General features: G+C 49.1%; 1 protein-coding gene across 1 annotated transcript; it reads right to left on the reverse strand.

Moving 5' to 3' along the window:
* Positions 1-7,926: 7,926 nt before the first annotated feature.
* On the reverse strand, positions 7,927-15,524 carry ACKR2 (atypical chemokine receptor 2). Its single transcript, XM_032772562.2, has 2 exons — positions 15,478-15,524; positions 7,927-9,705 (listed from the first exon to the last, which is right to left on the reverse strand). Exon 2 carries the CDS (start codon positions 9,673-9,675, stop codon positions 8,575-8,577), a length of 1,101 nt encoding a protein of 366 aa, XP_032628453.1. The 5' UTR covers positions 9,676-9,705; positions 15,478-15,524; the 3' UTR covers positions 7,927-8,574.
* Positions 15,525-16,064: the final 540 nt, after the last annotated feature.

Below are 16,064 nucleotides of genomic sequence, written 5' to 3' on the forward strand. Positions count from 1 at the left end.
TGCATGGGTCCTGGCCACTGGTCCAGGGGGCTCTGCATTTTAACTCAATTTTCAATGCAGTGTCTTAATTTTAAAAACCTTATTTACTTTACATAAAACAATAGTTTAGTTATGTATTATGACTTATAAAAAGAGACCTTCTAAAAATGTTAAAATGTATTACTAGCATGCGGAACCTTAAATTAGAGTGAATAAATGAAGACTTGGCACAGCACTTCTGAAAGGTTGCAAACTCCTGTTCTGGTGCAAACAAGGCCAAAGGGAGCAACCAGAGGACATAAACTGGCAGAATATGCAGAACTCACAATCCAAGAGGCCCTGGGGGGGAGGTGTTTTCTTTTCTCTGCAGCGTGGGGCAGGGGTCACTTGCTGGTGGATTCTCTGCACCTCGAACCACAATTTGAGAACTTCAGTAGCTCAAACATAGTTAGGGGTTTGTTACAGGAGTGGGTGGGAGCGATTCTGTGGCCTGCGCTGTGCAAGAGGTCAGACTAGACAATCATAATGGTCCCTTCTGACCTTAAAGTCTATGAGGTGAAGGTAGTTTTAAGACCCCTTTGTGCCCTCCCAATTCTGGGCTGCTCCAGGGGGTTGGGAGCCCCCCTCCAGCATAATTTAAATAGCCCTGTGGGAGCCATGTTAGAGCAGCCTCCTAGAGCTGCCCTCCAGGCTGCAGCTTGTCTCCCACAGTGCTTGCATTCAGGAGTGCCAGTTTTTGGTTGGATGTATTCCTGAAGGTTTCATCGCATGACATAATCTTTAAAATTCATTGTTAGTTCCTGGAGACTCCAGGGCAATCCTGGAGGCTTGGCAACCCTACCTGCACTGAGTGAATCCTCCCTGGACCAGATAACGGTGTAAAGGGAGTCTTAAACCCTTTCTGGTCCTTTTACTTGGTGTAAAGTGGCCAGGGTGGGGGTGAGGATCTCACCCTATGGTTTTAAATATGGACCTAGGTCTGGAATTGTCACTCCCCCGGCTCTCCTGCCCACCCTCTCCAGATATATAGATGTGAACACCTTCGGAAGAAAGTAGACATTCCTAACCCATTCATTTTTTGCCACAGGCCCTGCCTATGCCCCCCGCCCCCTGAGCCCCATCTCCCAACCAGGCCAGAAGCTGGAGCCCGGCCCGGGTAAGAGCAGCCCAGAGAGCTGTGACAGCTGTGGGGAGCCCCAGGCCTTCCACCTGCCAGGAGGAGGGGCCCCAGAGCAGCCCCTGGCCTGTGTCGCTGCCCCTGGGCTCCCTGCCCAGAGCAGATGGAGGATCCGCGTGGGCAGCTGTGGGGAGCCGTGTATCCTCCACTTGCCCTGGGTGGGAGACCTAGGTGGGTGGGGATGCGGGCCAGGGGCTGCTCTCAGCTCCCTGTACAGGCTCTGACTTCCAGCTTGGCCAGGGGCATGGCCTCAGGGGGAATAGGAGAGATGAGGTGAGGCCATGGAGGCGGGGATCATGCCCCCCCACACTTTATGAAGAGTCCATCACCCTGCCCCAGTGACCAGGCTTCCACGGCTGTCTTGGGGAAACTCTTCTACCCTCTAATAGCTTGCCCTGACGGGATATAAGTGTTGAATGTTTAATGCAACATTTCTATCCCATGCACCGACTGGAGCACCTACAGAGATGTATCTTGATTTTCAGAGGTGATTAGCACTGCAGCACCAAGGGGCTTGTCCTGTAGGCCTGGGACTTAACTCACCCCTTTACTAAACTAGCCTTGACTAACCTGGGGTGAAACCCAGGGATTTCACAGCTAAGATGAAGAAAAATGCTCCGCTGCTGCTAAGGCACCCCCACTTCTGGTATGCCCCTAACAAGAGTTATAACACCAAGGGTTGTAAGGTAGTGACACTCAGGCACTGGGAAGTTTAGTGAGGAAACAGAAAGACCCCAACAAATGATAAAATAGATAAGATACACTCTGACCCGTGAATGTGTGCTGACCGTCCGCACTAACAAAGAAGGTCATAAATAAGTTACAATTTGGGCATGACAGATAAGACACGAAAAAGTTTTGAGCAGTGAGGAGGAAACATGGTGCCAGTGTGTGATTGGTTAAATTTTGCTACCTAAAGATATTGAATGATGTGATCAGTTTAGTAAAGTTAAAGACGGTAGCTAGTTTTACCTATATAATGTAACTAAAAACAATTCTCTTTGGGGGAACCATCTCCAGACTGCAGCTCAACACCAAGCTCTGACTCCTCTGCACACCCATGATGTGCAAGAGGCATTGCCAGCATGCCCAGATGAGTGGATCCTGACTGCCCACTGGGTGCAGTTTGCCTGTATTTTGGGAGTGGTGAGCGTAATAGATTTGCTTGGCATATGTAATCTGTGTTGTGTTGCTAATAAATAGACGTTTAGAGAACAGCTGTGGAAGGCGCTTTCACTGGGAAAAGATCACACAGAGCCCTGTGGGAAAGGACAGGTACTTACATTGACCAGGATTTTCCCTGAGCCCCGAGGGTAGGGCTCGATGATTTACACCCTGAGCCCTCGGTAGGGAAAGGATGAGGTACCTAAATTAAGCAGGTCACGCCTTGAGCCCTAGATAGGTTATAGGCAGGGTGCCTTAGATTTTAGCAGGTAAGAGTCCTCACTGGTGAAATGCTTCTAATTAGTTCTCAAACCAATCCAGTGAGTAGTCCTTTCCCAGCGGGGGGGTCTGACTCGCTTTTAATGAACTAGTTTCAAGATTGGACAGGTCCAAACTGAAGTCAATCAGAGCTGCAGGTAGTTAGCACCATTTGAAAATCAAGCCACCCTTGTCTAACCTGGCTCTTGACAATTCTCCACCCCAATTAATGTGAATCAGTTAATAGCTAACAGCTGGCATTTTTCTGTCCAAGGTTGTGTCCTTGTTATGGGTAATTACATAGTGGTTTTGGACGCTGATCTTGACTGGTAGTCAAGGCCGGTCATCATCCCCGTTACTTTTTATCTCGTACAGACCTGCCTCTGTTTCCACGAATACCTAGGGACACATTTTATTTAGAGGCAATTCTGGTGATATCATGTTTTCTGTTCCTTTCTCTGGCTTTAGTAATGGGACTGACCCTGATCCTTCATTGCAAGGTGAGACCTTCAGGCAAGGCTATTTGCTTCTCAGGAGGTGTCTGTTCCCCTGGAAAATAGAAAGCTTGGTTTGTGATGACAGAATTGAGCTCTCAGCATCTAGGTGCTCATTTTTTGAACTTTGTCCCTTCTCCATTAGTTACAAAGGGACATTTCCATATTAAGGCAGAGGGTCGCACACTTCACTGCCTCTTTCAACAGAGTTCATTGAACACACCTGGATGCCTTGCATTCCTCTGTCCCAACCACTAGCTCCCTGTGTGCCAGACTCCCATCCACATCTACTGCAGGGACACCCTGCAACTCCCTAACCCCTTCCTCTGTGTCCTCCCCATTCTGTTCTCCCCTCGTGCCAAGGGCTTTGTGTGACCGCCATGATCCCAAACCGGGGACCCACATTCTTCTCCCATAGCAGGGGCTCTGTGTGCTCCCATTCCTCCCCACTCCACAGATTCTGAGTCCCCCGTTCCCCCCATCACCCCGATCCCCAAAACCAGGGGCTGTATCTATCCCTTATTCCCCTCTCACTCCCATGCCAGGGGCACTGTGTGCACCCATTCCCCCCCTACTCCAGAGATTCTGAGTCCCCCATTCCTCCCATCACCTCCCCAGACCAGGGGCTCTGTCTGCCCATTCCCCTCTCACTCCCATGCCAGGGGCTCTGTCTGCCCCACATTTCCTGTTCACTCCCATATCAGGGATTCTGGGTACCCCTCATTTCCCTCTCACCATATGTCAGGGTCTTTTTATGGCCCCCTCCCAGTCAACTCTCACCCGCATGTCAGGGATTCTGTGCCTCCCAATCCCACCTAACCAGATGCCTGGGGCTTTGTGTGCCCCCAGTCCTTCCTCACCTTCATTCCAGAGGCTCTGTGTGCCCCCCCCACACCATTCTCCACCCTGCCAGAGACTCTGTGTACCCTCCATTCATTCCCTCCCTGTATGCCAGGGACTCTGTGTGTCCCCTATTCCCCCTTCACCCACTGCCAGGGGCTCTTTTTATCCCTCATTCATCCCTTCCTCACCATGTCCAGGATTCTGTGTACCTCCATGCCCATCTATCCCCTCAGACCCCACCCTTTCTTTCTTTCAGTCTGGGAGAGTGCTGAAGGAAGAAGTCCTAAAGGAAGAAGTGCTGCTCCAGAAGGAGGGATGGTGGCTCGCTAATGAGTCTGGGGTTCCCAGTGTGGGGGGTGTGGGGGACCCTTTCATTGCACCGCTGCAGCAAGGTAACACTTATCAGAAGTACCGGAACACCATTCCTGCTCCCAGAAAAAGAGGCAAAACCCAGCACTGGTCTGGGAGCCAGGGCCGGCTCCAGGCCACAGCACGCCAAGCACGTGCTTGGGGCGGCATGCCTCAGGGGGCGCTCTGCCGGTTGCTGGAAGGGGAGCAGGCAGCTCCGGTGGACCTCTTCTGCGGCAGCTCCACTGGAGTCGCGGGACCATCGGACCATCAGCAGAAACGCCTGCGGCAGGTCCACCGGAGCTGCGGGACCATCGGACTGTCCACAGAAATGCTTGCGCCAGGTCCACCAGAGCCGCGGGACCAGCTAACCGTCCACAGAAATGCCTGCTGGAGGTCCACCGGAGCTGCGGGACCGGCGAGCAGCAGAGCGTCCCCCGCGGCGTGCCGCCGTGCTTGGGATGGTGAAATTGCTAGAGCCGGCCCTGCTGGGAGCAAACTCATTCAGGCCTTCAACATGTTAAACTCTCGCAGTCCATCCAGCCCAGTATCCTGTCTACCGACAGTGACCAATGCCAGGTGCCCCAGAGGGAGTGAACCTAACAGGTAATGATCAAGTGACCTCTCTCCTGCCGTCCACCACCACCCTCTGACAAACAGAGGCTAGGGACACCATTCCTTACCCATCCTGGCTAATAGCCATTAACGGACTTAAGCTCCATGAATTTATCTAGTTCTCTTTTAAACCCTGGTATAGTCCTAGCCTTCACAACCTCCTCAGGTAAGGAGTTCCACAGGCTGACTGTGCGCTGTGTGAAGAAGAACTTCCTTTTATTTGTTTTAAACCTGCTGCCCATTAATTTCATTTGGTGGTCCCTAGTTCTTATGGGAGCACTGCAATTGATATTTCTCTGGCCATTGTTTCAAGTAGCCACATAATAGAATGTGATGCATTTGGAGAAACTGAAATCCTAGTGATCAGCAGGGCAGGTGGCTGTTAGACCAGGTGTCACGGGGTTCACTCACGGCTAGTGGCGCCCCCTGCTGGCTGTCCTGGGAATTAGCTCTGCCAGATATTGTGCTTTCCCTCTGGCAAGGTCTTCTCCCATACAGTCTCGCCCTGCGGCCCCTCTGTTATACAGATAAAACTACACAGGACCGTTTCAGGGGACAAGGCAAGATGCAACATTTATTATGATAACACAATCTGATCTATAACCAGTAGCTAATAACTAATACCTATACACACACACACCAAATGTTCTGCAGCTGCAGAACAGTTACCAGTCCTGAACGTAGCTTGAGTTCGTGGCTTGATTTCGCAGCTTGGATTTGTAGCTCGTGGCGGCTAACTGGCCAGGAAAGTCGGGCACAAGGAAGAGCTGGGTCTCTGTCGGGCATGCACCAATGCCCCTCGATGTTGGCAGCAGAATGTTACCCAAAGGATTCCATCTCACCCAGCTCTTTTATAAGCTTTTAGTTTGAATCAAGAGTTGATGGTCTTGCTGTGTCACGCTGCCTCTGAGTTCGGTGTGATTGATCGTCCATCAGTTGCAGACATGACTTTTAGCCTGGGACCTGGCTTTGATCTTGTCTCAATTGCACCTTTGTTCTTTTCTTTTGGGGTGGATTCTTTTCACTTTGTCAGGGCCGTTGTCTGCGTCTTCAGCCGCTGGTGTTTGCACTTAACTTTATCAGGACAGTCTGGGGCTGGAGGTTGATTCCATTATCCGTGCATACCTCATTCACACATCTGAGCTAAGTTAATAAGGTTACAGCAGGGTTTTGCAAAATGGAGTAAGCATTTCAAAATGGGGTTTTGGTTACAATATGGAGTCTTATTAAAACAAGTGTAATGAACAGTTTATAATGGTGGGAGGCAAACAGGAATTACAATGTGAAAACAGTGAAGTTTCGTTTGTTCACAAAATAAAGCCATATTAATAATAGTAATTAAAGAAAAGAAACAATTTCATTCTTCAGCTCTACACCTCACACTCCAGGGACTGCAGTCTCCTCTTCATGGCTTGGCCCTCTGGAAGGGTCACTAAGATCCTCCTCTTCCAGGGAATTCAAAGCCCTTCCAGACCCACTGGCTGGGTGGTGTCTCCAATGCCCTTTCCACTTCCCTGGGGCTGGTAGGGGAACCCACGTCCACCCTCTACACTGGGTTCCAGCCCAAGGACTCTATAACAAGCAACCATGATCCCTTCAAGTCCTATCTCTTGCTGCTGTTTCCCTGGCCTTCTTTCTAGTTATCTGGCTTCCTGCCTCTCTGGGTTTGCCAGCCTCCCAACTTCCTCCACTCACGAAATGACTGCAGCCTACTTCCCTGCACCTTTCCCAGCAACTGCCACCCATCTGTAGCCAGCGACCTGGCTTTATACAGGCCTTGCCCGTTCCTTCACAGATAAGCCTGTTCCTCTAATCTGGGCTATCCTTTCGCATTCAACCTACTAGGTTAATTGGCCCATCTGGCCTCCATTAACCACTTCCACTCTTGTGGGGCGGACAGCCCATTACACCAGCTTTCATTATATTTGACACCTAAATTGTATGTAATCCAGATCTCTCCATCTGCATGTGTTTGTGTATGCCATCACTGATAATACTTAGAACCCAGTTAATTCAGTGCGATGGTTCTGTGGTCGTCCCTCCCCGTCAGGCTTGGAGGGAGGCCACGCTGCCTCACTGTCGCACAGTAAGCAGTCATTCAGCAGGCTCAGGCTCTGACCCTCTGATCAGGACAGAACAGCACACAGCCTCCTGGCTGAGACAGGCAGCAAGCTACAATCTATTGCCTTACCCCTCTGTGTGGGGAAAGCAAGGAGCAGTCTGGAGCTACATCCTTCGAGCTGGAGCAGACAGCAAACGTACTCTGGGGCTCTAGTCCTCTGGGCAGGGCAGAGTAACAGGCCACAGGCAAGGCACAGGCCTTCCGGCCTGGGGTGAGTAGGCCCCCACTTCAGGGGTAGGGTAGGCAGCAGTGGGTAGGAGGACCTGAGCCCCCCTATTCCACCAGGTCCCAGCCCAGGGCCCTAACAGTGATGGGCGGTCCCAACACTGGGTCAGCAGGGAAGTCACTGAAACATGCTGATTCGTTTACTGGCCACACAGCCGGACTAATGTTTGGCTACTTCCAACCACCCTTCCTTGGTGTGGCTCCATCATCCACAGGTCTTCAGTCTCCTCAGGTTAAATGCACGGGACCACTGTCCACCAGCTCCACGCCCCAGCTGGTCTCTTCCTGGGCACTGCACAGCTTGGTTTCTGGTCCAGAGTCCCGCAGTGAGGTAGAGACGTCTGGCTCAGCCCAGCTAAGCAGGAAGGCCTTCCTCTTATACTTCCTATCCTGCCCTCCACTTCCAGCACACGGCAGGGCTGGCTTGATGCTGCCCAGTCAGGAGGTGTGGAGCGTTTCCTTCCTGTCATGCTTGGAGGGAGGCCACTCTGCCTCACACACTCAGTTTGCGCCACAGTCCAGATTCTCTGAGGTATTTAGATTATTTTGAATCCAATGGGAGTTAGGAGCCCAAATACTCTGGCGGTCTGGATCTGGGCCCACATGCTTTACAAACATCAGGCAAATTTTAGCGGCCAGTTACACCTGTATTAATCCAGAGTAATCCCTTTGTAACTCTAGTTGCAGGCAGGGGCCCCAAGTGCAGCAGTCAGGCGGCCTTCGGCAGCACACGTGCCGGCAGTCCACTGGTCATGCGGATTCGGCAGCATTTCTGCAGGTGATCTGCTGGTCTCGCGCTGAATTGCTGCCAAAGCCGCAGGACTGGCAGACCTCCTGCAGGCATGCTGCCGAAGGCTGCCTGACTGCTGCCCTCACGGCGACTGGCATGCCGCTTCCCCCGCACCCTCCCGGCTTGCTGCCCCAGGCATGCACTTGCTGTGCTGGTGCCTGGAGCCGCCCCTGGTTGCAGGGCCAAATTCCACTCTGTTGGAGTAACCCCATTGTGACCGATTACAGGGACAGATTCTGCTCTCAGACACACCAGTGTAAATGCAGAATGACTTCCAGCTTCAGTGGGATTACTCTATATTTACATGATTCTAGAAAAATCCTCCCAACAAATTATTACCATCTCCATGAGTTTGCAAATAGAGAAACTCAGTCAGCAGCAGGCTGTGATTTGCCCAAAATGACTGAGGGAGTCAGTGCTAGAGCTGGGATTAATACTTGGCCTTTTGTGATTGCCATATTTGTGCTCCAACTACTTATCCATACATCACTCCATCGCCAGAAGCAGTACAATATGCGATAATAAAACCTGTACAGCAACGAAATTCTCTAAATATTCATTACACATTCGTGATGCTTTTCATTTCTACTTGGTCAGTGCACCTACTAGTAGAACAACTTGTCTCAGACTGCTGGAGAACAAAGAAATCCTGCCTCCTGAAGATGGCCCCTAAAATCTTCTTTAAGTGTAACCTGAACTGTTTGTTCACAAAAGCATACAGCACGGGGTTGAGACAACAATGAATAAAGGCAAGGCTCTCAGTCACTTGCATAGCATAGTCCAAGTGCTTGCTAGTTTCACAATCCTTAATCACATGGAGGTTTTGCAACAAATGCAGAAAGAGAGTAACGTTGTATGGGAACCACAGCACAAAGAAAACCACCACCAAAATAACGACCAGGCGGAGAGCCCTCTTCTTGCCAGGAGACATTAATGCAGTGAGGACACAAGCTACGCGGGAGTAGAAGAACACCATGCAAAGGAATGGAAGGAAGAAGCCTAGCAGGATCTGCTGGAATTGAAAGAGAAGCTGCCAGATGGAGTTGTGCAGGCCATAGTCAAGGTGGCAAACTCGTCTCCCGTTGTGGAGATCCTGCACCTGCATGAAGATAAAGTCAGGAATAGACAGCACTATGGAAATAACCCACACCACTGAAGAGACAAGGAAGCTCTTTCTTGGGGCCCGTAAGTTTTTATTGGACCAAGCATGAACAATCTCCAGATATTTGTCCAGACTCATGCAGCTGACGAAGAAAATGCCACTGTAGAAGTTGGTGGTGTAGATGACACTTATGATCTTGCAGAAGGCATTCCCAAACACCCACTGAGAAGCTTCATATGTGGCCCAGAAGGGAAGGGTTACCACGAAAAGAAGATTTGAAACTGTCAGATTCAGCAGATACACCTCGGTCATCTTCTTGTTCTTGGTATATTTGATCAAGATGGCAAAGAGCAGACAGTTCCCAGCCAATCCAAGCAGAAACACTATTGTATAGAGCACTGGCAGGAACACCTTGCCAAATACCTTGACATTTTCCTTTGTGCAAAGCAAAAACTGGATGTAATCCTCCTCCTCTAAGTATTGGTAGTCATAGTCAGTCAGGTTGACTGGGTAATCTGTGGTATGCGGCATGGCAGACATTGGTACTGTTGCCAACATTAGTGGTAAACTTTTCAAGAGACCCCTCTTCTGCAATAAAAACATAAAAGAACCAATAGTGCATTTCAAAAGACATTTTGATCTACATACAAAAAGTGAGGTTTGCATGCTAAGTAATTTAATATGGAGATTTCTACCTCCACTTGATAGGTTTGAATACAGCCCAGATTGACAGTGCCTGACCCTCTGCCAGTTGTTTAGTGTCTTATGTTTGGTGACTCCAGCCCAGTCCCTGGTGGAGATGGCTACATCACCGGTCTCTACACGGGGTGTCAAAAGTTCAGCAGCCCTGGAGACAAACCTATACTCTTGCCTCTTTGGAATGGAGCTCTCAGGTCAAGTCTGAGGAACACTGAGGCAGTGTGGGATGCCTGCTGCTCTCCATGCTGTACCTGAGAAGTACATGAGGCCTTATAAAAAGAGAGAGACAGATGACAGGAACGCTATGGCTTCACTGCAAAAAGAGCTGTGCTTCTACGTCAAGATAGCTATCTTGATGTAAAATCCTCATGCAGACAAGGCACAGGTAGTTTTTAGTCCTTGATGCAGCTAGTCAAGATCGACCCTGTTGTTATGATTTGCAAGATCGTGTCTGTACAGTGTATGAATTTTGTTTGAGATGATGAACTCCGTATATATGACCACACGAGACTGCAAACTCCATTTTGATTGTAAGGTTGGTCTTTACTTTTCTACTGTCTTTTAACTCCATCTAGAACTAGAATTCCATTGGGGTGTTGGTATATGGATAACAAAAGACGGTTGTTGACTTAAAGGGTTCTCCCATTGAAATGGAATAGCTCTGAACAACAGACTGACTCCCAACCAGGAGAAATGGCTTATCAAGGGAGAAGTTGCCTTGGCAACTAAGTCACCTGACAGGGGTCTGTGGTCCCCTGTTGAGGCTAATGAGGGAGTCACCCAATACAGAGACTAGAAGGTTATAAAAAGGGAGGAGCTGATCTATTTGGGTCCAGCTCAGGATGAGGGAGAAGCAACCCACCATGGAGGAGCCTATGAAGCAGGGAACTGTGCCTGTACACAGATGGTCCTCCAAGGACTCACAAGGGAAGGGTGAGCTAATGAGGGGCATTATGTTGGGATGTTTATGATGTAAATGATCTGTACGCTCTTGTGGGCTTTATCTGTTATGTGAAAGGGTGATGGTGTTAGAATCTAGGCAAAGTGTCTGTGTGTGTTCTGTGCTCTGTGGTACCATGTGTGGCCTTGAAGAGGTAAACCAGATGGCTCATAACATCTGGTGGGAGTCTGGGAGAGAGTGTGTTTAAGCTATGGGTCAGTCTGGAGGAGTCAGTACTGCGCCCAGGAGCTAGGCAACTGGACAATGGGGTGCAGCTCTCAGGAGGGTTGCCAGACAAAGGGTCTGTACCTGAATATTATACCTGGGGACACCACAAATGAGGTGGTAGATGGTCTCTGTTCAGGCTCCAGAAGCTTAAAACACCAGTGGACACAACAGCTGGCTTCTCTCACAACAGTCTGGTGAGTGGCCATGGGATGGTGCTGAACTGGGACCTGTGAGACCTACACCCCCACCTGGGGTAGACCTCAACTAGCTACGATGAGGTAAAAATGATAGTGCCCTGGCTTCTCTAGGATCTTACATTGAGATAACTACCTCTTTTGGGGAATGAAGACTAAGGCCATGTCTACACTTGCAGAGTTTTTGCGCTGTCAGTTTCAATGGGTGATAGTGAACCGGTGAAAGAAAAGCGCTGGTTTGTATTCTCACTTCCACAGGCCTCAGAGAGTGTTTACATTTGCAGCACTTCCAGCACGGATGAGAGCAGCGCCCTGAGGGCAGCTATCCCACAGTGCAGCTCTCTCCATTTTGACGATGAGCCTTGTGGGAAGGGGTGGAGGTGATCACAGAGCATCCTTCTCTGCCCAAACACTGATCAGCTCTAGTAGCTCAGCATTGCTCCAAGCAGGGGATCAGCTGCTCCATGGAGCAGGCATTGTCACCTGGCCAGATAAGTGAACACTTGCCAAGAAAACAGGAAGGGAAGTTTCAAAGTTCCTTAGGACTTTACAGGGGGAAGGGGTGGATGTCTGTTTACTTGACGTCACAGCAGCTAAGCTGCTGGTCAGATTGGTTGCCTAGGCACTGTCACTGCTGGGTTTACACTGGCGCCATGGAGCCAGGCCCACACTCAGAAGGGGCCCCGTCCTGCTCTGCTTGCACTGCACCCTGAGAGCCCGCTGGCTCCCCCCGCCACCCACCACATACTCCTTTCGCCTGTCTGCCAGTCGGCCAAGGGCTCCTCTCCACCTCCAGGCCTCACCCTCCGGCTTCTCTCTGCCTTCTGGCTGGACCAAAGTGCACCTCTGGCTTCAGGCAGTCTCTGCTTCCCACTGCCTGTGGGGCCCCACCTGTCTCCCTGGAGCTGAGCCACCTGGGACCAGTGCAGAAGCCTGGCCAGGCTCAGTCAGTTTGGGGTAGGGGGGCAGTGTGGGGGGCTTGGCTGGATCCCTCCAGGCAAGTGGTTCCTGAGGAAGCCCAGCCGGGGCAGGCGCTGGCCTGGCTGATCGCACCACTCCTGAGAGGGCTGGGACGATTCCTCGCCTTGGGATCAGCCCTGGTTGCACTGCTGGCTCAGTCCAGCAGACACAGCTGCCTCCTAGCAGGGCCTCTGAGGGCAGCCTGGAGGCAGACCTTGGGGGAGTGGGTCTCTGGAGGGCATGTGGGGGAGGGTGCTGTGCTGTGAGGGGGCAGGGAAGATCTCTGTGTGTTGGGGCACTAGGGAGTGAGGGTTCTGTGTGGGGTACTGGACATTTGCTGGGGGGCGCTGGGAAGGGGGAATGTGCATTTGTGGCAGGGTCTGGTGGGGGTGCTGGGCACAGTAGGTCGGGGGCGGGGTCTGGCCATAGGGAATTGAGGGGATGTTTCAGTGTTGGGGGGTGTCTGGTATGGCATGGGACATGCTGGCAGAACAGGGCAGGGTGGACCATTGTGCATCTGGCAACTTCCAGTTTGCAAATAGTGCCCTCGCACTGGGCTGGGCAGAGTGGGGCCACCCCTGCCATGCCATTGCCCCTGGCCAGCCCCGGGATCCGGGGACCGACCCCCCCCGCACCATGCTCCATTGCCCCTATAGTGGCCCAAAAATATGTTTAGCGCCGGGCCCACAAAGGTTAATCCAGCCCTGGCGCACTGTGGGATATCCTGCGGCGGCTAGAAGCTCTGTAAACAGGAAGAATCCATCTGCACATCACTGCAAAAGCATGACTGGTAAGAGCTTTACACCTCTCATGGAGGTGGGGGTTTTTTTGCAGTGAAACTTCTGAGTTTCACTTTAAAAAGTCATTGGCAAGTGTAGATGCTCCCACAGTTTTTGTGCAAAAAAGGGACTTTTTCTGATTTAAACCGTAAAGATCTCTTTTTTGCTGCTACTTTGTGGGGGTCCATAGTGAGTCCTGTCAGGGAAATGACATTACCCAGGAACATAAGAACATAAGAATGGCCATACTGGGTCAGACCAATGATCCATCTAGCCCAGTAACCTGTCTTCCGAGAGTGGCCAATGCCAGATGTTTCAGAGGGAATGAACAGAACAGGCAATTATTGACTGATTCATCCCCTGTCATCCACTCCTGGCTTCTGGCAGTCAGAGGCTAGGGAATCCCAGACCATGGGGTTGCATCCCTAACGATCTTGGCTGATAACCACTGATGGACCTATCCTCCATGAACTTATTTCTTTCTTTCTTTTTTAAACTGTTATACTTTTGGCCTTCAGACCATCCCCTGGCAAAGAGTTCCACAGGTTGACTGTGTGTTGTGTGAAGAAATACTTCCTTTTGTTTGTTTTAAACTTGCTGCCTATTAATTTCATTGGGTGACTGTGATTCTTCTGTTATGTGAAAAGTAAATAAGATTTCTCTCTTCACTTTCTCCACATCATTCGTGATTGTATAGACCTCTATCATATTCCTCAATCAGACGTCTCTTTTCCAGGCTGAAATGGCCCAGTATTTTTAATCTCTCCTCATATGGAAGCTGTTCCATACCCTTAATCATTTTTGTTGTCCTTCTCTGTACCTTCTCCAATTCTAATATATCTTTCTTGAGCTGGAACAACCAGAACTGCATTCAGTATTCAAGATGTGGGCGTACCATGGATTTATATAGAGTCCTTGTGATATTTTCTGTCTTATTATCTATCCCTTTCCTAATGGTTCCTAACATTCTGTTAGTTTTTCTATTTTCAGAAAACTATCCATGATGACTCCAAGATCTTTCATAAGGAGTAACAGCTAATTTAAAACCCATTGTTTTGTATGTATAGTGGGATTATGTTTTCCATTACTTTGCATTTATCAACACTGAATTTCATCTGCCATTTTGTTGTCCAGTCACCCAATTTTGTGAGATCCTTTTGTAAGTCTTCACCGTCTGCTTTGGATTTAACTACCTTGAGTAATTTAGTATCATCTGCAAATTTTGCCACATCACTGTTTACTCCTTTTTCTAGATCATTTATGAATATTTTATACAGCACTGGTCCCAGTAGACATCCCTGCAAGGTCACTACTATTTATCTCTTTCCATTCTGAAAACTGACCATTTATTCCTAACCTTTATTCCCTATCTTTTAACCAGTTACTGATCCATGAGAGGACCTTCCCTCTTATCCCATGTCTTATGCAGCTTACTTTGCATAAGAGCCTTTGATGAGGGACCTTGTCAAAGGCTTTCTGAAAGTCCGAGTATACTATATCTACTGGATCACCATTGTCCATGTTTGTCGACCTCCTCAAAGAGTTCTAATATATTGGTGGGGCATGATTTCCTTTTACAAAAGCCATGTTGAATCTTCCCCAACAAATCCCGTGCTCATCTATGTGTCTGATAATTCTGTTCTTTACTATAGTTTCAACCAATTTGCCTTGTACCGAAATCAGTCTTACCAGCCTGTAATTGCCAGGAGCTTTGTTAAAAATTGATGACACATTAACTATCCTCCAATCATCTGGCACAGAAGCTTTAACTGATTGGTTACATACCACTATTGAGTCCCACCAAAGCAGTGCTGTTTGTTATGGGACCAATTGTGCATGCTGCTTCCCAGACCTTCCCAGAGTAGGTTTTGATCCTTCCAGGAGACTGTCATACCCTCATCCACGTACAAAGTAAAGAATGGCAGTGTCTAGCTACGATGACAAGATTAAGGGAGAGAAGAGGCTGTAATTATCTCAGGACCTGCTCCAAAGCACCTTCAAATCAGTGGAGAGACCCCCATTGACATCTGAGCTTTGGTTCAGGCCCTACGTGAAATGGGTCAGGAGGCATCATGTGCTCACTGCTACACACTTTGGGGTAGGTCTACATTGCACTCAGGAGGGGTTACTGCAGGATGTGTAGGCAGACATGGGCAAGCTTTGATTAAGCAGCTTGCCAAAAACAGCAGTGTAACCCACAGTGGCATAGGCTAGCTGCCCAAGCAGGTACCCTCCACCCCCACAGGGTCCCAGAGCTCTGGCTCCAGCCCAAGCCCAAGCCCAAACGTTACACAGCAGTTTTTCAGCCCTAGAGCCCAAGTCAGCTGACCTAGGCCAGCTGTGGGTTTTTTTATCCCCATGTCGATGTACAATAAGAATCTAGGATCTGGTGCAAAGCCCACTGAAGTCAGTGGAAAGATTTCCATTAACTTCAGTGAGCTTTGGATCAGGCTCCAGTATAGCTAATGAACCTTCTAGTACAAAAGAAGAAAAGGAAACACCTCAAATCCCTTGTGGAAATTTTTTTCAGAGGTTCAAATTTAAAATAAAATTAACTTACAAATGCTTTGTCCTGATCATCTCCTGTTACTGTCCAGCCAGCTGACTCTGCTGTAGCAGCTTCTCCACCTATCGCTTTGGCTGCTAACAGATAAGGGAAGGAAACGTGACAGGAAGCGGACAGGCCTATTTTCTTATTTGCACAGAGCAGAGCAAAGTGACTTAATCATAATTCATAGAATGAAGGCTCATCTAGTCCCAATTTATGCATAACACAGTCCACAGCCAATAACATCTGCACCAAGCCCATAACTTCTGGTAGAGCTATTGCAGCTTTTCGCAAGCCATCCAGTCTCGATTTAAAGAGTACAAGTGACGGAGAATCCATTACATCCCAAGTTTCACTAGTTCAGGAGTCAGCAACCTTCCAGATGTGGTGTGCCGAGTCTTCATTTATTCATTCATTTATTCACTCTAATTTAAGATCTTGCGAGCCGGTAATACATTTAATGTTTTTAGAAGGTCTCTCTCTATAAGTCTATAATATATAACTAAACTATTGTTGTATGTAAAGTAAACAAGTTTTTTTAAATGTTTAAGAAGCTTCATTTAAAATTAAATTAAAATGAAGAACTTACCAGTTTAGTG

Source organism: Chelonoidis abingdonii, chromosome 2 (assembly GCF_003597395.2).
Source record: "Chelonoidis abingdonii isolate Lonesome George chromosome 2, CheloAbing_2.0, whole genome shotgun sequence".
NCBI lineage: Eukaryota > Metazoa > Chordata > Testudines > Testudinidae > Chelonoidis > Chelonoidis abingdonii.